Genomic DNA, 20,556 nt, shown 5'->3' on the forward strand with positions numbered 1-20,556 from the left:
CCCCGCCCCACCCCGCCGGCAGCCAGCTCCCCGCTCCCAGCAGCCGAGCGCCGCCATGGAGGCCACCGGGGTGTTGCCGTTCGTGCGCGGCATAGATCTCAGCGGCAACGACTTCAAGGTGAGCCTCGGGACGGCGGACGGGCCCTCCAACCCGCCCATCCGCTTCCTTCGCGCCCGGGGCCGCGGACGGGCTCGCCCGGGCCCCGCCCCGAACCGACTCCCCCAGGTCTCCGTCTGGCGCCCGCGAAGGAGACCCAGGGCGGGCTGGGCGGGCGCACGCGGGGTCTCGGAGCCGCGTCGGGGTGCGTGGGGAACCCCCACCGGGCCCCTTCCTGGCGCCTGGCCCCGCCCGGCCGGCCGGTGCCCGGTTCGGAGCTCTTGCTCCCGCCTCCCCAGCCCTCCCTCCCCTCCCCTGTGACGTCACACTCCCAAACCGGGCCCTGACTCACGGCCGCGCCGCCGGCTCAGCCCTGCCCCCGCCTGCCTCCCCCATCTTGTGTGGGCTTGGGCACGTCACTTTCCTTCCTCGAGCTTCGCTTTCTCGTCTGGTGAAGGGGCTTAAAACTAGCCCTCTGGAGGCAGGGGTTAGTTGCTGTGGAGAGGGTGGTGTCGAGCAGCTGGGCGAGGGCCTGGGTGGCAGTTGTCTGAGCAGCTGCAGCACTGATTGACCCGGGCCACCAGGAACCCGAGCGCAGCCCTCCAGCCAGTGGGGGGACGGGGGGGCACAGTGGTTCTGGAGGCCCGAGAATGAGACTGGCAGGGTTTGGGCTGGTGACCAGAGACGAGGCCCTGAAAGTTGTTGGCCTGGCTCCTGGAGGTTGATCCCGGCTGCAGGGTGGGGTGTGAGCAGGCTCAGGCTGGGCGCAGTGTAGCATGAGCCTGGGTCGTCAGCGTCCGGCGGCCCCGGCTGTAGCTGGGGTCGGGGGTTGGGCCAGGGCCGAGGAGACAGGCCGCCTTCCTGCATTTAACCCTCGTGTGCACACTTGACCCCAGGCACAGGTGGCCACTTTTCTCTGCCCCCATCCCCACCATGCTCACCTGGGGTCCCCGTGTGTCCTCTCCAGACTGGGAGAGTCTGAGTCACCTGCTGGGAATGTGCCCGGAGGGGGAAGGGGATACCAGCCAGAGGCGCTGAAGGCACACGCTGCCCCAGGTTCACTGCCACAAGGGCTGGGGGTCCCGAGGTGGGCGTTTGAATATGGGGAGTGAAGGGTTGAATGAACTAACGAATAAGGCTGTGCCTGTGCAGGGTGGGGCGCTGGGGCCTCACACGGGGAGTCGACCTTGCCACTAGCGGCCATATGCTGATGGCAGGGTGGGAGCACAGGCAGGGCCTGGACGCCAGGCAGAGGCATTGAGCTGATGTAACCACACAGGTAGGTGTGCGGGTGTCACCTGGAATAAGCTTTTTTGGGGCCGAGAACACAGCAAGAGAGACAGAGTCTAGATCAGCAGCCATCCTGACCGTTAGTTGTTCTTTACGACGCTTTTGTCATCAGGGAGTTTTATTAGTTCTATTCTATGGGGGAGGAAATTGAGGCACAGAGTGGCAGAGTGACTTGTCTAGGGTCACACAGCTAGTGAGAGGTGACTGCTGCTCTCAAAGGCTTCCGTGGGCAGTGGGGGCCACTGGGCAGTAGAGCAAGGGTACCCTGTCCCAGACTAGCCTTACCACGACATACTCCTCAGGGTGGCTACTTCCCTGAGAATGTCAAGGCCATGACTAGTCTCCGATGGCTGAAGCTAAACCGCACCGGCCTCTGCTACCTGCCGGAGGAGTTGGCCGCCCTGCAGAAGCTGGTAAGAGGCTCTGGGCAGGCAGGGAGGGTCCCTGTGGATGGGGCTGGCCAGGTGGGGAGAACCTGCGCAGAGCACAGACGTCACAGAGGAGGATGTTGACCACAGCAGAACTGGTGGAGAGGGAATGAGTACCCCATCCTGGGAGGTGTGCAAGAAGAGTCTGGGTCTGTGAGGGAGGGAAGGTGCAGAAATGGACTGGGCCTGTGTGGCTGAGGGCCCCCTGGATGGGGCAGCGTTGTGGTGGCAGATGGGGGCTCCGTGGATGCCCCACCGCCCAGCTGAGCCCCTCTCCCTGTCCCTGCCCAGGAGCACCTGTCGGTGAGCCACAACAACCTGACCACGCTCCACGGGGAGCTGTCCAGCCTGCCGTCGCTGCGGGTGAGTGCCGCCCGAGGCTGCAGACCTCGGGCCGGGGCCTGAGGGCCGGGCCAGCACCTCTCTGCACCCGCACACTGCGGGGGGAGAGCATGCAGTAATGCCCTGTGTTGAGTAACCGTGGGGGAAGCGCTGAAAAACCCCAAATCCCACCCAGTTTGAACAATAAGTACTCTAGCAACTATTAACAGCTGAGTGCCGTTCTAGCTGTTTCACGAGGGCTTTTTATGTGATCTTCATCTCCTCCAAGTTCACAGGTGAGGACACTTGGCCACGGAGGCTGTGCAGGTCGCATAGCCGGCAGTGGTAGAGCTGGGGTAGGGTGGGGTCGGGCAGGTGGGCGGGGCAGTTCACTTGGGCCTCTGCTCGCTATGGAGCCCCCGTCCCAGACCCTCAGGCCTCCGCGAGGGTTATTCCCATCCAAGGTTGGAGCCCTGAGATGTAAGGGCACAGCCTCTGGACTCGAGTTTAAATCTGAGCTCTGCCACTTCCTGGCCGCATGACCTTGGACGAGTTCCTTCCACTTTCTGAGATGGTCCAGCAGTGACCGCCGTGAAGCAACATGGTGGCACCACACAGACGCTGGGGCTGAGGGAGCAGCAGCGGTGTCTCTTGTTAGTGTTTTTGTCTCTTGCAGTCATGGTGCCATCACCTGGCCTGTCCCCTCCCCCTCAGCCATCCTGCACTAACTTCCTGCACTTTGGAAGCGTGAGCAAGTTTCAGCCCTAAGGGGAGAGAAAACAGACTTGCTTTGAGTCTACGCTCTGACCTGTCTTTGGTTCAACCTTCTTCTGTACTAGAAGCTCTGACTCAGCTCTATCCCTGTCTTGCCCTTTGGGGTTGAGAGGAAGAGGGATTATTCCATCAGGAAAGGTTCCCTGAGATTCCGTGTGCTGGGCTCTGGGGCACATTTGAGTTGGGCTTTGAGGTATAAATAGGAGCTCATTGGTAGTCTAGAAAAGGCTTGCCAAGTAGAGAGATAACGAGTAAAAGCCAGAGTGGGAGAGCACTCAGGCCTGGCCTTGGTGGACTTCCAGAGGTGGTGTCCCCCCGATCCCTGTTTCTCCTGGAGGGCGGAAGCTAGGAGTCACAGACTCTCGTGTATCCCCAGGCCATCGTGGCTCGAGCCAACAGCCTGAAGAATTCCGGAGTCCCCGATGACATCTTCAAGCTGGATGATCTCTCGGTTCTGGTCAGTGGTTCCCTGCCACCTGGCCCTGTGCCAGCCCCACGGTCCAGTGCCCACCCACTGTGCTGGACCCTGGGGCCGTGGTGATCCCGTTCTACAGACGCAGGCACCTGACTTATAGGGGGTGGTGCCTTGTCCGAGGTCGCTGATGGAGTCAGATCCCTAACCTAGGCCCCCTTCCTCCCGGGGTCCCACTGTCTCTCTCTGCCCTGAAGCCCCTTCCTCTGCTCCCCTCTCAGTGCCTGTCCTGACCCTCGAGCCCGGCGGAGGCCTGGCGGGGTGGGACCAGCCCTGACGCCCCTGACTCGGCCTCGCCCCTCCACCCAGGACCTGAGCTACAACCAGCTGACGGAGTGCCCTCGGGAGCTGGAGAGCGCCAAGAACGTGCTGGTGCTGAACCTCAGCCACAACAGGTGCCTGGAGGGCGGGCTGGGCGGTCGGGGGCCCAGTCTCGGAGGTGGGAGCACGGCCCTGACCCGGCAGCCCTCCGCCCGCAGCATCGACACTGTCCCCAGCCAGCTCTTCATCAGCCTCACTGACCTGCTGTTCCTGGACCTCAGCGAGAACCGCCTGGAGAGCCTGCCCCCCCAGATGCGCCGCCTTGTGCACCTGCAGACTCTGGTGCTCAACGGGAACCCGCTGCTGCACGCCCAGCTCCGGTGGGCGCCCACCTGGCCCTCCCCGCCAGGGCCCCGGCCTTGCTGGGGGTCACGTCTCGGCCGCCGTCGGCCTCGTGCTGTGGGCCCACTCGGCCCACTCGGCCCCGGGTCCCGGGCCCCGGCCCCTGGCCTGAACGCTGCGTCTCCCCACAGGCAGCTCCCCGCCATGACGGCCCTGCAGACCTTGCACCTGAGGAACACGCAGCGCACCCAGGGCAACCTGCCCACCAGCCTGGAGGGCCTGAGCCACCTCGCAGGTTGGCAGTCCCTGGGGACCCCTCAGCCCCTCACTTCCTCACAGAGGAGGGGATGGTACCTTGCTTCAGTGAGCACCTCTAGGGGGAAGGGGGTGCGGTTCTGTCACGTCTCCTCCCGTTGTCACCGTGACAACTGGGAGTAACACCAAGTTACGAGTAGGCTTTGTGCATAGACACCCTGCTCTGAGAAACCAGGAGGTGAAATCTTGTACCTGAGGCTACAGAGCCAGGAGGGGGAGCCGGGGTTCACACAGGCCCGCTGCCCCTGGAGCCCACCGCAGGGGCCCCGGCTGACATGCCTACCCCACGCCCAGATGTGGACCTGTCCTGCAACGACCTGACGCGGGTGCCTGAGTGCCTGTACACCCTCCCCAGCCTGCGGCGCCTCAACCTCAGCAGCAACCAGATCGCGGAGCTGTCCCTCTGCATCGACCAGTGGGTGCACGTGGAGACCCTGAACCTGTCCCGCAACCAGCTGACCTCACTGCCCGTGCGTTGGGGCCCAGGGAGGGCGGGGAGGCTGCAGGCCGCCCTGTGCCCGCCCCTGACCCGCCCCTGACCCGCCCCTGCCACCTCTAGTCAGCCATCTGCAAGCTGACCAAGCTCAAGAGGCTGTACCTGAACTCCAACAAGCTGGACTTCGATGGGCTGCCCTCGGGTATTGGCAAGCTGTCCAGCCTGGAAGAGTTCATGGCTGCCAACAACAACCTGGAACTGATCCCTGAGAGCCTCTGCAGGTGCCGGGCCAAGGCTGGGCGGGGAGCATGGCGCAGAAAACCCCAGAATCCCAGCCCCACCCTTCCACCTGCCTCCGTGGTCTTCGTGCATCGTAGGAAACGGGAGGGCTTGAGTTGGCTTTGCGGTGCAGTCCCCAGAGCAGTCTCTGGGGGCATGCCAGTAGGGACGAGGCCAGAAGGACTCCACTGCCACCTGCATTTGGGACACAGTGCTGCTTCCATCCCCTCCTAGAAAAAAGCGTCCACCAGCATGGTCCCTGGCACTGAGGACGGAGGGACCCTCGGCAGCTTCTGGGTTAATTTGAGGGCAGAACGTGTTTTTTGATGCCCTCTTGTTCGCACCCAGGGGCCTTTAGTTCTTGGAAGGTGCTGCCCTGTAGAAGCCGCAGAAAGACCCTCCCGGTCACTCAGCTGTGAGGAGACCCCGGCTGCTCCTGTCTTTGCTGGCACCTTCAAATTGGCTGGTTTCCTAACTAGCCAGACTGCTTAGTCTCTCTGGCCCTACTTGCCTCCCCAACCCAGGACTGGAATGCCCCCGGCTCCCCGTCTGTCACCCCCCTGAGGCCCAGCTATGTTGTTACAGGTGCACGAAGCTGAGGAAGCTGGTCCTGAACAAGAATCGCCTGGTGACCCTCCCGGAGGCTGTCCACTTCCTGACAGAGATAGAGGTTGGGCAGGCGGCTGGTACTGGGGAGAGGGAGGGACGGGAAGGGTGCAGACAGACCCCAGAGAAGACCGAGCACAGGGCTCCTGGAGGGGTGGCTGGTGCCAGGGTGAGGAGCGGGTGACCCACGTCCTGTGTCCACATCACGCTCGACAGCATCGCTTCAGCCTCATAACCAGCCAGTCTGCGAGGTCACACTTCACAGACGGGAAAGCCCAAGCCCACGAGGGTGGCTGCAGGATGAGAACCTGGGCCCTTTGGCCCCGGAGATTGCAAAGAGCAGGGGTTTGGGGTGGCCGTGAGGTAGACCTCGGGCTCAGCGCGGGCTCTGCTTGCCCCACGAGGCAGGTCCTGGACGTGCGGGAGAACCCCAGCCTGGTCATGCCCCCGAAGCCCATTGACCGCACCGCCGAGTGGTACAACATTGACTTCTCGCTGCAGAACCAGCTGCGGCTGGCGGGAGCCTCCCCTGCCACGGTGGCCGCGGCAGCGGCTGGTGAGCAGGGGAAGGTCTGGCCTGGCAGTGGGGGCTCTTCCCTGGGCCTCAGCTTACCCATCTATAAATTGGGTGGGATGTGCTCTCTGGATGCGGGGCGTGGGGTTGACCCCTGATTGGCTGGACGCCCCAGGCAGGGTACGGGGCAGTCAGGTCAGCTGTGTACCCCTCCCCTCAGCAGGGAGTGGGCCCAAGGACCCCCTGGCTCGCAAGATGCGGCTGCGGAGGCGCAAGGACTCGGCCCAGGATGACCAGGCCAAGCAGGTGCTGAAGGGTATGTCGGACGTGGCCCAGGAGAAGAACAAGCAGCAGGAGGTAAGACGGGCTGGGGCTCAGCCTCTGCTCAGCAGTGCAACCCGGGCCCAGCGGGAGGGGGGGCCCTGAGCGGACCAGCGCGAGTGGCTGCACAGGGTCAAGCCACTATTATACCTGCGATCCTGATCCCAGGAGAGCATGGACTCTGGAGTGCCTGGGGGCAAGGTGCGGCGCTGGGACCAGGGCCTGGAGAAGCCGCGCCTCGACTACTCCGAGTTCTTCACGGAGGACGTGGGCCAGCTGCCTGGCCTGACCATCTGGCAGATGGAGAACTTCGTGCCCGTGCTGGTGGGGGAAGCTCTCCACGGCAGGTTCTACGAGGCCGACTGCTACATTGTGCTCAAGGTGCGGGGCCAGGGGCTACGAGGCCCGACCTGGACGGCTCAGAACCGCCCGCTCCTAGCCGTGTTCTGGGGGGGGTGGGCAGCGAGGGCTCTGCCCGGGAGGCTGCCCAGCAGAAGCCTTGGGGGGGCTGACCCGGCCACTGCCCTGGCCTCCAGACCTTTCTGGATGACAGCGGGTCTCTGAACTGGGAGATCTACTACTGGATCGGCGGGGAGGCCACACTCGACAAGAAGGCGTGCTCTGCCATCCACGCCGTCAACCTGCGCAACTACCTGGGCGCTGAGTGCCGCACCGTGCGCGAGGAGATGGGCGACGAGAGCGACGAGTTCCTGCAGGTGCGGGGGGCGGGGCCGACTGAAATGGATCAGGTGCTGAGCCCCGCGATGGCAGACAGCAGGGATGGATGGGCTGAGGTCAGGGAAGTGAGGTGAGGCCACCGATTGGGAGCCTGGGTCAGTGGAGGCGAGTCCTGGCTCAGGTGAGGATAAGGAGACCAGGCTAGTTTGGGAGCTGGGAACTGGGTTGGCGGCGGTGTAGGAGACCAGGAGAGATGGGGAGCTGGGACCACAAGCTGCTAGAGGGTGGCCCACCGGCCGGCCATGAAGGAGGCGGGGCCAGGGGCAGGGCCAGAATCCAGTGAGCTGGGTTAGTGAGAGGTGCCGGCCTACCCGCCCGCTGGTTACACGTAGGTACCTACACGAGACGAGATTTTGGGCACTTCCATCTAAGTTTGCCTTCTTCCATAAACCCGCCTTGTCCTGTCTCTTGATACGCGTGTATCTAAGCTTGCCGTGTCCGGACACGAGCAGACGCGTTCACAGTTATGTACATCGCACCACCCCATGTGTGTTTACGTCTGTAGACACAGATCTTGTATTTTTTTTTTTTTGCGGTACGCGGGCCTCTCACTGTTGTGGCCTCTCCCGTTGCGGGGCACAGGCTCCGGATGCGCAGGCTCAGCGGCCATGGCTCACGGGCCCAGCCGCTCCGCGGCATATGGGATCCTCCCAGACAGGGGCACGAACCCGTATCCCCTGCATCGGCAGGTGGACTCTCAACCACTGCGCCACCAGGGAGGCCCAGATCTTGTATTTTTAACATCATCGTGGATTCGCAGCGTCTGACTTGGTTGCACGCAAGTCCGCCCTCCTGACAGGTGGTGTTGGGCGGGGGTGGGGGGACAGCTCGGTGAAAGTCGACACGCCCTGCACGCAGGTATTTGACAACGACATCTCCTACATCGAGGGTGGAACGGCCAGTGGCTTCTACACTGTGGAGGACACGCACTACATAACCAGGTGAGGGGTGTGTGGGCAGCACTGACCTGGACTCAGCTGGGAAGGATGGGGGGAGGGTATTGGGGTAAATCTGCCCCTTGTGCCCCCGCCAAGCCACTGTTGCTCTGGCCCCCAGGATGTACCGTGTGTATGGAAAAAAGAACCTCAAGTTGGAGCCCGTGCCTCTTAAGGGGGCCTCCCTGGACCCAAGGTGAGCCCCATGACGTGAGGTGGGATGCTTCACCCTGAACCTTCTCCCCACCAGTGGGGGGCAGGGCTTGGCTCTAGCCAGAGAGGCCTTCCAGCCCTTGTCCTGCAGCGCTTGGCAGAAGGTCCGGCAAGGAGGGATTTGGGGTGGGGTCAGGCATGGGGGCAGCAGTTGCCCGTGGCCACTGGCAGCCCCTCCCACCCCTCCTGTCCAGGTTTGTTTTCCTGCTGGACCAAGGGCTGGACATCTATGTGTGGCGGGGGGCCCAGGCCACGCTGAGCAGTACCACTAAGGCCAGGTAAGAGGACTGTGACCTGCCCAGGCGTGCTGGGGTGTACCGTGCAAAGGAAAACTGTCACCCAAGGAGGAGGCGTGGGCTTCATCACTAAGGCTTTGCACCCGCCCTCAGGCTCTTTGCAGAGAAAATTAACAAGAATGAACGAAAAGGGAAGGCAGAGATTTCGCTGCTGGTACAAGGCCAGGAGCCCTCAGAGTTCTGGGAGGTGCTGGGCGGGGAGCCCTCCGAGATCAAGAAGCACGTGCCCGATGACTTCTGGCCACCGCAGCCCAAGCTGTATAAGGTGAGCCGGGGGTGCGGGGCTGGCCTGACTTCACTGGCGGTCAGGCGGCGGCTGCGGTCTCCTTCGGGACCTCGGTGGGGAGAGGGTGCCACCTTCTGGGCAAGGAGTAGCTCAGCACGGGTCTGAGGCTGGCTCTGAGTGGGGCCGGGGGCACTGGTGTTGGGCTCTGTGCTTCCGGTAAGGCGGGGCTGGAGAGGGAGGCCAAGAAGCACATGGGTGCCAGACCTGGGGACCTGGCCTTCGTGCTGTAGGTGACAGGAAGGCGGGCGTGTTGTGGGCGGGAAGAGAACAGGTTAGAGAAACCCATAAGGACCTGAAGAGGGTGGGTCCTGGAGAGGGTGGGTCTCCCCACCGTCTGCCAGCCCTTCTTCCACCGATAGGATTTTCTAGAAAGCATCTTGGGGTGGAGGGAGGAAGCCGGCCTGGAGAGGAGCAGGCTGTGGGCCTGGGTGCAGGGGCTGTTGTGGCCGGGGCTCATGTTCCCCAGACCCAGCCTGGTTAAGCCCACCTCTTGCTCCTGCCAGGTGGGCCTGGGCCTGGGCTACCTGGAGCTGCCGCAGATCAACTACAAGCTCTCCGTGGAACATAAGACGCGGCCCAAGGTGGAACTGATGCCTGGGATGCGGCTGGTGAGATGCACAGGGAGGAGGGCGTAGGGGCTGGATCCCTTCTTGCTGGTGGCCCTGGTCTTGACCTCCAGCCTCCGGGGCCTCACAGCTGCAGAGCTTGCTGGACACGCGCTGCGTGTACATTCTGGACTGTTGGTCCGACGTGTTCATCTGGCTCGGCCGCAAGTCCCCGCGCCTGGTACGCGCTGCCGCCCTCAAGCTGGGCCAGGAGCTGTGCGGGATGCTGCACCGGCCGCGCCACGCCGCGGTCAGCCGCAGCCTGGAGGGCACAGAGGCGCAGGTGTGCGATGCGGCGCCCCCGGAGGTCTCCTCCCCCAGATCCCGCGGGCGCGTTCTTACCCTGATCCTCTGTGGACCAGTTGGTTACCAAGCTCCACAGCTTCCCGGACCCCCCGCCCGGACCCCACTCCCCCACTCCTAGGCCCCCTAGGTTGCTAGGCCGCACCTCTTCCAATTCCTAGGCCCCGCCCTGCTTCTCCAGGCCCCACCTCTTCCGCCTCCTACTCCAGCTGTGCCTTCTCAGGTGTTCAAGGCCAAGTTCAAGAACTGGGATGATGTGTTGACCGTGGACTACACGCGCAATGCAGAGGCCGTGCTGCAGGGCCCGGGGCTCGCGGGGAAGGTGAAGCGTGACGCCGAGAAGAAAGATCAGATGAAGGCCGACCTTACCTCGCTCTTCCTGCCGCGGCAGCCGCGCATGCCTCTGGCGGAGGTGGGGACGGGGCTGAGGTGCAGGGCGGGCGGGCGGGCTGGGCTGTCCCGCCGTGACGGGTGGGGTCGCACGCAGGCGGAGCAGCTGATGGAGGAGTGGAACGAGGACCTGGACGGCATGGAGGGCTTCGTGCTCGAGGGGAAGAAGTTCGCACGGCTGCCCGAGGAGGAGTTTGGCCACTTCTACACGCAGGACTGCTACGTCTTCCTCTGCAGGTGCCTCCCCCGCGTGCCCCTGGCCCCACCCCCCCACCCGCCCCTGGTGCTGGGGGCTCAGCCCTGCCCACTGCCCTCTGGCCCCGCAGGTACTGGGTCCCCGTGGAGTATGAGGAAGAGGAGGAGAAGAAGCCGGGGGCTGAGGACAAGGAGGGAGAGGTGGCGGCGGCCGAGGCAGAGGAGAAGCAGGCCGAGGAGGACTTCCAGTGCATAGTGTACTTCTGGCAGGGCCGTGAGGCTTCCAACATGGGCTGGCTGACCTTCACCTTCAGCCTGCAGAAGAAGTTTGAGAGCCTCTTCCCTGGCAAACTGGAGGTGTGCCGGCCACACCCCCAGAACCCGGGGAGGGGGTGTCCCTGGGACTCACCCAGGGGAGCCTTGCCCCACCAGGGAGCTGCCCCTGACGGCTTCCGTGCTCCCAGGTGGTGCGCATGACACAGCAGCAGGAGAACCCCAAGTTTCTGTCCCATTTCAAGAGAAAGTTTATCATCCACCGGGGCAAGAGGAAGGCGGCCCAAGGAGCCCTGCAACCAAGCCTGTACCAGATCCGCACAAATGGCAGCGCCCTCTGCACCCGGTGCCTGGCTGCGGGGCGCAGGCGTGGGAGGCCAGTGGGCTGTGTCCCGCCTGGGCTCCCTGCTGACCTCTCCCTCCCCCAGGTGCATCCAGATCAGCACCGACTCTGGCCTCCTTAACTCCGAGTTCTGCTTCATCCTCAAGGTGGGGCCTGGCGCGGCAGGGAGCGGGGCAGGGCGGGGCTGCGGGCAGGGAGTGACCAGGGCCCTCGCACACCCAGGTTCCCTTTGAGAGCGAGGACAACCAGGGCATCGTGTACGCGTGGGTGGGCCGGGCGTCGGACCCCGACGAGGCCAAGCTGGCGGAGGACATCCTGAATAGCATGTTTGAGGCCTCCTACAGCAAGCAGGTGAGCAGGGTGGGTGGCGCACGGTGGGTGTCTGGGGGAGGGCCTTCGGCCCCGAGCTGACCGACCTTTCCCTCAGGTCATCAATGAGGGCGGGGAGCCTGAGAACTTCTTCTGGGTGGGCATCGGGGCACAGAAGCCCTATGACGACGACGCCGAGTACATGAAGCACACGCGGCTCTTCCGGTGAGGACGGCCCCGCCCCAGCCCCCAGTGTCCCCCTCAGTCCTGGCCCTGCTGCTGTGACCCTCAGCCTCTCCATGACCCTTGACCCCCAGGTGCTCCAACGAGAAGGGCTACTTTGCAGTGACCGAGAAGTGCTCTGACTTTTGCCAAGACGACTTGGCAGATGATGACATCATGCTCTTGGACAACGGCCAAGAGGTGAGAGCCCACCACCAACCCTGCATGTTCGGGGAGCCCTGCCGTCCCTGGATGGGAATTCTGAGGCCGGGCGACCACCTCCCCCGCTGTCCCCACAGGTCTACATGTGGGTGGGGACTCAGACAAGCCAGGTGGAGATCAAGCTGAGTCTGAAGGCCTGCCAGGTGAGTGGGGGAAGGGGCCGAGGCTGGGCCTGGGGGGAGGGGCTGAGGCTGCAGGTGCGCGCTCACCCATCCCACCCACCAGGTGTACATCCAGCACCTGCGCTCCAAGGAGCACGAGCGTCCCCGCCGCCTGCGCCTGGTGCGCAAGGGCAACGAGCAGCACGCCTTCACCCGCTGCTTCCACGCCTGGAGCACCTTCCGCCCAGCCCTGACCTAGGGCAGCTGCCTGCGTGCCCTGTTGGCCACCACAGGCTCTGCGGAGGGAGGGAAAGGGCCTGACTGTCCACCACCTGCCCTCAGTGCCAAAGTCCCCAGCAGCAGCAACGGGAGTAACCCCGACCAGTGCCCCGAGGGGCCTGGGCAAGTGGATCTCCGCCACTGTGAGCCCACGTGTGATGCCCCCTCGTCTGCCAGGGATAAAGCAGGTGTGGTTGCCCTTTAAGAGATATTAAATGCTTTTATTTTCAATATTAAAAATCAGTATCTTTAATATTAAAACTGCTAATTTTAACAAAATGACAGAAAAAAAAAAACCCCAAGGTACAATCTACAAGGAAACCCATCCTGATCCCCGCTCCACACACATACACACACACGCGCGCGCACCCCAGTCCTGGTTGCCCAGTGGAGCTCAGTCAGAAACACACACACACACACTCGTGCACAGCCTGGGGGGGGAGTGGTTGGGGTGCTGGCCCAGGAGCACGTACCAAAATAGTTTTAGAAATGACTGTGGTGCCTGGCACAGGCGTTAGAAAAATACTCTTTGCAAAAGGAGAGGGAAAGGACGGTGTTGTCACCTGGGAGGTGATGGGCCGTGAGCCCCAGCTGCCCTCCCCTGTGGCACCTGACCTCCCGGGTGGCCTCTGGGGCCAGGCTGGGCAGGTCCTGCTGGAGCCTGAGATTAGCAGATGCAGGTCTACGTGAAGGGCCGGGGTCCTGGGTCCCAGCTCCGAACAGGGCAGGCCTGACAGTTCTGGCCTTCCTGGTGGATGAAGGAAAAAGGGATCAGCAAAAGGCCAGGGAGGTCCAAGGGGGCAGGCGGCCCGGCCACACGTGTGCCACCGCTCAGTCTCCTGTCCAGGACGAGGGCAAGGGCCCTGTAGTGACAGCCTTAGCCCTGACCACGCACCAGGCGCAGGCGGCCAAAGCGTGGCCCTGGAGGGGGCAGTGGTGACCCCAGCAACAAAGAGGGAGCCGCAGCGTCTGTGCAGGGAGAGGCGGGGGGTGGGGGCAGACCTACGGCCTCAGATTCAGGCCTGGGCCACATCGAGACCAGCACGGGGACCAGGCAGCCTCGGGCAGCACCCAATCTCGCACACCTGGGTGATCTCACCTGCTTAACAGGCTGGCCAAAGCCATCGGAGCCCCAAGCTGCCGTTCCCCTAGGTGGTTTGGCCTGGTCTCGTTCCAGACACCAGCCGTGTTATCTGGGGGCTGACGGGCTGGCCCTGATTTCTAACAGCAAACTACGAGAAGCACATCTGCATGGGCTGCGGAGGCCCCTGCCGGGACAGTCCCGGGAGGGGGCAGGCTGGGCAAGCGCCTCCCCGGGCCTGCCAGGGTTTCAGGTGCAAGACCGGTGCGGGGGGCGGTGAGGCCGTGCCAAGGGGACCAGGGAGACCCAGGGCCCCACACCTGAGGGCCTCATCCGATCAGGATGGGGCAGGCTCGGGCCTCGTCCTCTGACAGGTTCCGCAGGTTCTTCTCAGATTCCTCCGAAGAGCTGGGGGGAGGAGCAGCGGTCAGCAGATCTGGGGTCAGGCCCTCCTCGGCCCTCTGTGCCCAGTTGGGATGAGGCTGGCTGAAGGGTGGAGGGAGGGAGCCTGGGAGCCGACCAACCCCCTCCTGTGGACCCATCCACCTCCTCACCCCAGGAAGTCCTTCACGTCCTCCACCGTCACGTCCCCCGTCGTATCCAGCGTCGTGTCGGCACTGGTAGCCGAGTCCACGGACATGGGTGAAAGCGTGGCCTCAGGCGGATCCGGGGTGTCTGCAGAGAGGAAGTGATCAGGCCCTTCCCAGGGCCCAGGGGCAGACTCCACGCCTGGGGCCCTGGTCCTGAGTCCAGCGCACGGCGGACCACGGCACCAGCACACGGACCCCCACCCTCTCGTGCCCAGCACGCCTTTCCCCTGGCGCCCTCAGTGGCCGCATCCTGCAGAGGCCCACCCTGAGGCTGAGCTGCCGCACTTCACGCCCGCCCTCCTCACCAGCTCCCTCGCTGCAGGTGCGATCGGGGCTTCCGCCGCGGCTCTGTGGGCCCAGGACGACGCCAGGGGTCCCGTTAGCCTGGCTCAGCTTGGGCGACTCTCGGGTCCTGTAGCTGCAGAGATGGGTCTGTGCTGGGGACCAGGGGCAGGTGCCTCCTGGCTCGAGGGCCAGGTTCCCACACTCCCACTCCTGAGTCCTGGGACAAGACGGGGGTGACACCAGAGATGGCGACCCTGCTCCTTCCTCCAGGCCCCACCCCTTCCACGCACCTGGCACGCATGGCATCACAGGGCCAACTGACGTCCAGAGAGCAGAGCGGCTCCGTGATGTTCCGGGCGCTCAGGGAGAAGCGCTCAAACTCCGACGGGGAAATCAGGTAGAACCCTGGGGGTGGGTGTGAGGGGAGCAGAGAGCGTAGTGAAGGGCCTGCCCCCCTCCGGAAGCCCTGTGAGCGGCCCCTCCCCTGCCATCCGGGGCCCTCACCCTGGCCGTGTCGTGTGAAGACGCAGGAGGCGATGCCGCTGATGTCCTCTTTGCGGATACAGGCGTAGTGCACCTGGGGCCGCAGGCTGGGCACCGAGAACACGTGCACGTCGCCCAGGTTGGTGAGGCAGGCCAGGCAGGTCTCGGCGTAGTCCTCGCAGGCCACGCTGGCAAAGGTGGCCAAGGCCACCTTGCGCACGCGGCAGCCCTCATGGGCCGTCAGCTTGAACTTGGTCTTGGCGCTCACTTTGGGCAGCGTGAACACCTGGAGGCGGGCAGGGGATGGCCGCTGAGCAGAGCCCGGCCCGTCCTCGCCCCCATGCCGCCACCCAGCCCGGCCCTCCAGCCCCACCCGCTTCTCTGCCCAGAAACCTGCCAGGCCCCTCCCGCTGTGGTGGAGCCGGTCCCGCTGGTTGGAAGGGCCGGGGGCCAGGACCCCCCACACCTGGAGCTCTGGGGGGGTGGTTGAGGCCCTGGGGGCCCCCCCGGGGTTCCCTAGGGCGTCTCTGCCGGCTGGGGGCTCTCGGGAGGTCTCAGCAAGCGGGCGTAGGCGGGCAAACGTCGTCGAGGGTCTGGCGGTGTCCAGGAGGCGGAAGCCCCAGGGGTCTCTGTGTCAGCTCACCTTGAACTGCTCCTCAGATGCGATAAGCACAGCATGGCCGCCCTGCATGTCGGGCGCCTGTGCCAGGTCCCTTGAGGCCTCGTAGGGCTCCGGCAGCGGGCGGCCGCGTCCGTCCAGCACAGCCACGGCCACCACGGGTGCGCGGTGCATCAGCTGTACCTCCTTGCCCAGCACGGCCTCCACTGCCCGCTCGGGCCGCCTGTCGCTGTTCGCTGCTGCCACCGGCACCTCCAGCGCGTAGGCAAACACGGAGCCCGAGTTGGTGCCCGCCCACATGGTGGGGCCATGGTGGGCCGCTGGGGGATGATGGGCTGGTGAGGCAGGCATGTGCCTCCCCTCCCCACCACTCCCGATGCCCTGGGACCCTGGACTGGTTCTCTCCAGCCCACACCTCCCTGGTGCCCTCGGCCAGTCTTCCTGCAGGCACAGGAGTGACCTCTAGGGCACCTCCGCGGGGATGTCAAACTGGACCCTGACCTCACAGACACCGCCCCCAGCATCCCGGGGATGCGACCCCATCGCGAAGCCCCAACTCCCCTACGTCCATCATTGGTCCTGCCGCAGACACCCAGCCTGCCATCCCGTGGAAGCTGACCCCTCTCAGGAAGAAGTGGAAAATCAGCTAAAAACGCACAGGCGTGGATGGACCGGGCAGTCACCATGTGCACCCTTGATGAACTGGTGACCTCAGCAGCAACCATGGGGTGTGGGGTGGGAAGACCGGAGCAAAAAATTAGCAAGCAATCTAAGCCATGCTTGCCAAAGCCCAGCTAGCTTCTCAAGGACACTGGAGGCAGGCCAACCAAAACCCCGGGGCTGCCGCATCCAGACAGTGGGAAGATCCACCGGACAGAGGGACGCTCCACAAACACCACCAGGAGTGGGGGCTCCCCTCCCAGATGGAGACAGAAAGATGCATCAATGATGGCGCCACGTGCAGACCAGCTGGACGCTGACCCAACCCCAAAAAGGCATTTCTGAGATGAACAGAATCGCCTGTGGGCCGAGTGTGACAGGAAAACTCCAGCATCAGCGTCCATGCTACGGCGTGTGACTCGGGCACCCTAGCTGTAGGTTACGTCCACCAGACGCACACTGAGCTGCTCACACGGGCTTTCACTTAAAATCCCCGAGACACGACGGAGAGCAGGGGCGGGCAGCGGGTGTGGGGTTGAACAGGACGTGCCCCATCATCAAGTTAAACCAATCAGCAACTCCGTCCGTAAACCCGATTGCATCACTGCCCTCTGCAGGACCCTCAGGGGCTCCAACCGCTCGGGGTCAAAGCCAGCTCCTCGGGCTTCCCTGGTGGTGCAGTGGTTAAGAATCCGCCTGCCAATGCAGGGGACACGGGTTTGAGCCCTGGTCCGGGAAGATCCCATGCCGCGGAGCAACCAGGCCTGTGCGCCACAACTACTGAAGCCTGTGCTCTAGAGCCCATGCTCCACAACAAGAGAAGCCACCACAATGAGAAGCCCACGCACCGCAACGAAGAGTAGCCCCCGCTCACCGCAACTAGAGAAAGCCCACGCACAGCAACGAAGACCCAATGCAACCAAAAATAAATAAATAAATTTATATTAAAAAAAAAAAAAAAACAACCTTACTATAAAGCCAGCTCCTCAGCTAGGCAGCCGGAACCCACACCTCCCGGGCCTGTCCTCTGCTCCAGCCACGCTGCCCGGGGTCTCCTGACACACGCCCACCTCGGCCTCGGTGCTGCGGCCCACACTCCCCGCCAGGCCCCGGGCTCCCGTCTCCACTCAGGTCTCTGTTCACTAACCACACCGTCAGGCTGTCCCGGGGACGGCTGTGGGCCAGGGCACCCTGTTGCCAGTGCAGCCCGGCACTCAGCAGGCAACACTTCCCAACCTTCTGGGAGGCGCCACTCCACGCCCGTTTCCCAAGCAGTTGACCGGAACCCGGGCGATGCCACCTAGGGCCACCTCACCACACCCCTCCCGGCCTCACCGTCGCGAAGGAAGGTGTCGGCGAAGTAGAGGCAGCGCACAACGCCTGAGAGGGAGTCGTCAGCCGAGCGGGGCTCAATGCGGCGCTGCACGGGTGTCACCTCCACGTCGTGGGGGCCGGCCTGCTCCGCCAGCTGCGTGTTGGCCTCCTGCAACTTGAAGGACACGAGGCTCGGGAGCCCGGTCTTCCCGCCCCTGCTGCCCCACCCGGCCACCCGGCCACCCGGCCCACCTTGCTGCCCGCAGCAGTCAAGCGCTTCTTGCCCGAGACGCGGCTTTTGCGGATGCGCCGGAAGGACTGGCGCAGCGACTTCTTGAGCGACTTCACACGGGACAGCGGCCCCTCCATGGCCAGGGAGTCGTTGGGGTGCAGGGTGCACCTGGGGGCGCAGGTGCCGGGCATCAGGGAAGCCCAAGCCCCAAGCCCGCCCTCGAGCCCAGCCACCGGGGGGCCTAACTTCCACCAGCAGTGCTTCCCGCGAGGCTCCAAACACCCCCCACCTGCGCCCCAGCAAACCTCGGGAGGGGCCCGCACGCACCTGGCCAGCACGGGGCTCCTGCGCAGATAGTCGAAGAGGCCGAAGCCGTGGCTGGTGCCAAAGGCCACAAGGCCCCACTCGGCGTGGAGCGTGACGGCAGTGACGGCAGCCGGCGGCAGGCACTGGACCAGTGCGCGGGGCTGGAAGCCGGCCGGCCAGGGCAGCGGCCCTGTGCGTGGGCTCAGCCGCTCGTGACCCTTCCACGTGAAGCCCTCACGGTCCTGGAGGAGGTCCACGCTGGCCACGCCCACCGCCTGATCCGACGGCTCATCACTTAACTCCAGCACCAGCACCTGAGGGGCAGGGGCGGGCAGGGGCCGGTCGGTACAAAGAGGGGGCCACCCGCGCCCCGCCCGAGCCTCTGATGCCTCTGCCAGGGTGGTCCCAGGACTGTCTCCAGCGTGTCCTCTGAAGAAACACTTACTGGACGCCCACTGTATACCAGGGCCCTCACTGAGCAACACGGTGGCGACCAGGACCTGCCAGCCCTGCCCTCCCGGGGCTCATCTTACACCTGTGCTCCCACCCCGGCCCCAAGCCTCTGTGGGTCCCCACAGCCCTGGCTGGCCCACCTGGAGCCCCGTTCCCACCTCTGGGCTTTTGCTGCCCTGATCCCTCTACCACCCCACCCGACCCTCCAGAAAGCCCCCCAAGGCAGACCTGGGGACGCCTTGGCCCTACCTGGCCCGCGGTGCCGGCCACCACCATCTGGGCGGTGTACTTGCAGAGCGCCACCTTCTGCACGCCAAGCCGTGGATCGTCACTATAGGGGTCGAAGCAGCCCACCTGCAGGGTGGAAGGACTGGTGACACAGGGCGGAGCCCGGACCAGGCTCCCCGGAGCCAGGGGAGGGGCCCACCTTGCGGAAGGGTGGCCAGTCGTCCTCGGTGGCCTGGGCCAGGCTGTCGGCGTGCTCGCAGTCCGTCTGAAAGAGGCCGGCGGTGCTCAGCTTGTAGAGTGGCCGCAGGGCCACGCCGGAGGCATCCCAGAACCGCACGGTACCATCCTCGTGCCTGCAGGGGAGGTGAGGTCAGGTTCCAGGTCCTCCAGCCCCCTGCCCCCTCCAGTCATCCAGCGACCATACACTAGGCACTAAGTGCCTCAGCCAAACACTGACTAGACTCCTGCTGCATACAGCAAACAGTAAGTACCAACCGCACAGGGCACATACTGAGCACCGACTGTATGCCAGGCCGCATACATTAGGTGCTGGGCCCCTCCCTGCAAAGAGAGTGAGAAGGTACGGGAATAATCACCAGAAATAACGACCAGGAGGTGAGGGGCGGGCGACACAGGGAACAGAGGACTACGGGGGTTCTGCCCCCAGGGGAGCCTCCAGAGAAGGTGACCAGAGATGCAGTCACAGAGTGGAGGGGTTGGCTGGGGCAGGGGCAGGAACAGGAAGCCTGGGGAGGCCGGGAGGAAGCAGAGAGGGAAAGGGGGGAGGAGCAGACCAAACTGGGGTGCAGCCTCAGGACATAGCTGCAGAGTCCAGGTCACAGGCGCCTGGGCGGTAGGGGGAGCCCAGAGCCAGGGTGTGAGAAGGTGAGTGAGGCCGTGGGACCAGTTGGGACAGCTCCAGAGGCCCTGAAAGCCACGGTGAGGAGTTCTCACTGGGGAGGGGGCGCTGGAGTCAGAGGCCCGAGGGTCCCAGCACAGGCGGATGGCAGGGGCTGGGCAGGAAGTCGGGGCCCGAGTCACCGGGCACGTCAGTGCCCGCCAGGCCCAGGCTGGGCTCTCGGGCACCTGCCCTGTGCAGCTCGGCATGGGCCAGCCCAGATTTTCCAGTCCCAGGGCAGGCTGAGTGGGTGGAGCCCAGTTTCGGGCTAAAAGAGAGCTGAGCCTTAAACCAGAGTCTAGGGAGGCTTCACCCCAGTGCACCCTGCGGCAATGGGGATGACCTGGTCCCACCAGGGGCCGGGCCTGAGTCAGTGAGCAGGTCAGCTCCCGCCAGGCCCAGGATGGGCCCTCCTGCACCCGCAAGGGCTGCGCCAGGCCCTGCTCGCCCCCCCACACACACACACTCACAACACCCGTCACAACTGGGCTGAGCCGGGGATACGCATTCGCCTACCCGGTCAACAGCAGCCCTCGCTGGGACGGCTCCTGAGCCAGGTTCCGGCCCCCGGTGATAGGCCAGCTCTGAGAGACGGAGACAGAGACGGAAGCAGAAGGTCAGGACAAGCTCCTTCCTCCTCTCACCCCAGGAGTGGCATCCAGAGCACAAAGTCCCTCCGAGTTCCCACATACACCTGCCACATCCCCATCTCAGGCGCGTGCCCAGGCAGCACCCTTCCCCCGGGCACACACCGAGGCACCGGAGGCCGGCTGGGGGTTCTGCTGCTCGCCAGCGCTCACGATGCGGGCCCACAGCTTGGCGGGGACGTTGGCGACGTGGGCCGAGCAGGTGATGGCGGACGAGTGCAGCGGGGCCAGGTAGGGGGCGGGCACGGCCGGCCAGCCGGGCGTCTGCAGGTCCAGCACCACCAGCTCCTCTTCGAGCAGCACGGCCAGGGCCTGGGGCTCGTCGAACTCTACGGGACGGGGCGGGTGAGCGCGGCCGCAGACACACAGGCACGGGGTGGGAGGGCAGGTACGCACCGTCCTCGGGCCGCGTGCTGTGCACCGTGAAGAAGTCGATGACGCGGGAGGTGAAGTCCAGCGTCACCAGGGTCTCGGCCTGGAGCACACTCACGCAGTGGCGGTCACCATAGCTGGCGCGGGGCATGCCACCGCTGAAGACGACGAAGTGCTCGCTGCTCGGGGCGGGGGAGCCACGTGAGCCACCGGAGGGGCCCC

The 20,556-nt window shown here is 64.6% G+C and overlaps 2 protein-coding genes across 9 annotated transcripts in view; one reads left to right on the forward strand and one right to left on the reverse strand.

Moving 5' to 3' along the window:
• FLII (FLII actin remodeling protein) lies at positions 1–12,406 on the forward strand. Of its 4 annotated transcripts, none has more exons than XM_081220267.1 (30): positions 1–118; positions 1,690–1,800; positions 2,107–2,178; positions 3,287–3,367; positions 3,692–3,777; positions 3,862–4,023; positions 4,177–4,280; positions 4,595–4,770; positions 4,860–5,017; positions 5,601–5,685; positions 6,030–6,177; positions 6,356–6,492; positions 6,625–6,837; positions 6,993–7,172; positions 8,053–8,135; positions 8,251–8,325; positions 8,537–8,620; positions 8,732–8,903; positions 9,428–9,532; positions 9,621–9,812; positions 10,056–10,244; positions 10,320–10,459; positions 10,549–10,774; positions 10,882–11,036; positions 11,119–11,179; positions 11,256–11,384; positions 11,461–11,567; positions 11,660–11,765; positions 11,864–11,929; positions 12,012–12,406. In XM_081220267.1, exons 1-30 carry the CDS (start codon positions 56–58, stop codon positions 12,144–12,146), a joined length of 3,801 nt encoding a protein of 1,266 aa, XP_081076393.1. In that variant the 5' UTR covers positions 1–55; the 3' UTR covers positions 12,147–12,406. The 4 variants fall into 4 exon arrangements, with proteins under 4 accessions (XP_081076393.1, XP_081076394.1, XP_081076395.1 ...); XM_081220268.1 differs by having other exon boundaries at positions 6,359–6,492; XM_081220269.1 differs by lacking the exon at positions 3,862–4,023.
• Positions 12,367–20,556, reverse strand: part of LLGL1 (LLGL scribble cell polarity complex component 1) — a 15,851-nt gene continuing 7,661 nt past the window's right edge. For 2 of the 5 annotated variants that reach the window (XM_081220273.1, XM_081220272.1), the window contains exons 9-23: positions 20,359–20,513; positions 20,068–20,291; positions 19,832–19,899; positions 18,617–18,770; positions 18,439–18,543; positions 17,758–18,050; positions 17,451–17,598; positions 17,220–17,373; positions 15,249–15,544; positions 14,627–14,891; positions 14,413–14,527; positions 14,143–14,339; positions 13,802–13,922; positions 13,568–13,655; positions 12,367–12,914 (exon numbers count right to left, since the gene is read on the reverse strand). In XM_081220273.1, coding sequence (XP_081076399.1) covers positions 13,577–13,655; positions 13,802–13,922; positions 14,143–14,339; positions 14,413–14,527; positions 14,627–14,891; positions 15,249–15,544; positions 17,220–17,373; positions 17,451–17,598; positions 17,758–18,050; positions 18,439–18,543; positions 18,617–18,770; positions 19,832–19,899; positions 20,068–20,291; positions 20,359–20,513 — 2,374 coding nt within the window. In that variant the 3' untranslated portion in view covers positions 12,367–12,914; positions 13,568–13,576. Of the gene's footprint in view, positions 12,915–13,567; positions 13,656–13,801; positions 13,923–14,142; positions 14,340–14,412; positions 14,892–15,248; positions 15,545–17,219; positions 17,374–17,450; positions 17,599–17,757; positions 18,051–18,438; positions 18,544–18,616; positions 18,771–19,831; positions 19,900–20,067; positions 20,292–20,358; positions 20,514–20,556 lie in introns of all 5 variants that reach the window. The other 3 variants (XM_081220274.1, XM_081220275.1, XM_081220271.1) reach the window with 3 other exon arrangements.

This window comes from Mesoplodon bidens, assembly GCF_964165515.1.
Source record: "Mesoplodon bidens genome assembly, chromosome: 19".
NCBI lineage: Eukaryota > Metazoa > Chordata > Mammalia > Artiodactyla > Ziphiidae > Mesoplodon > Mesoplodon bidens.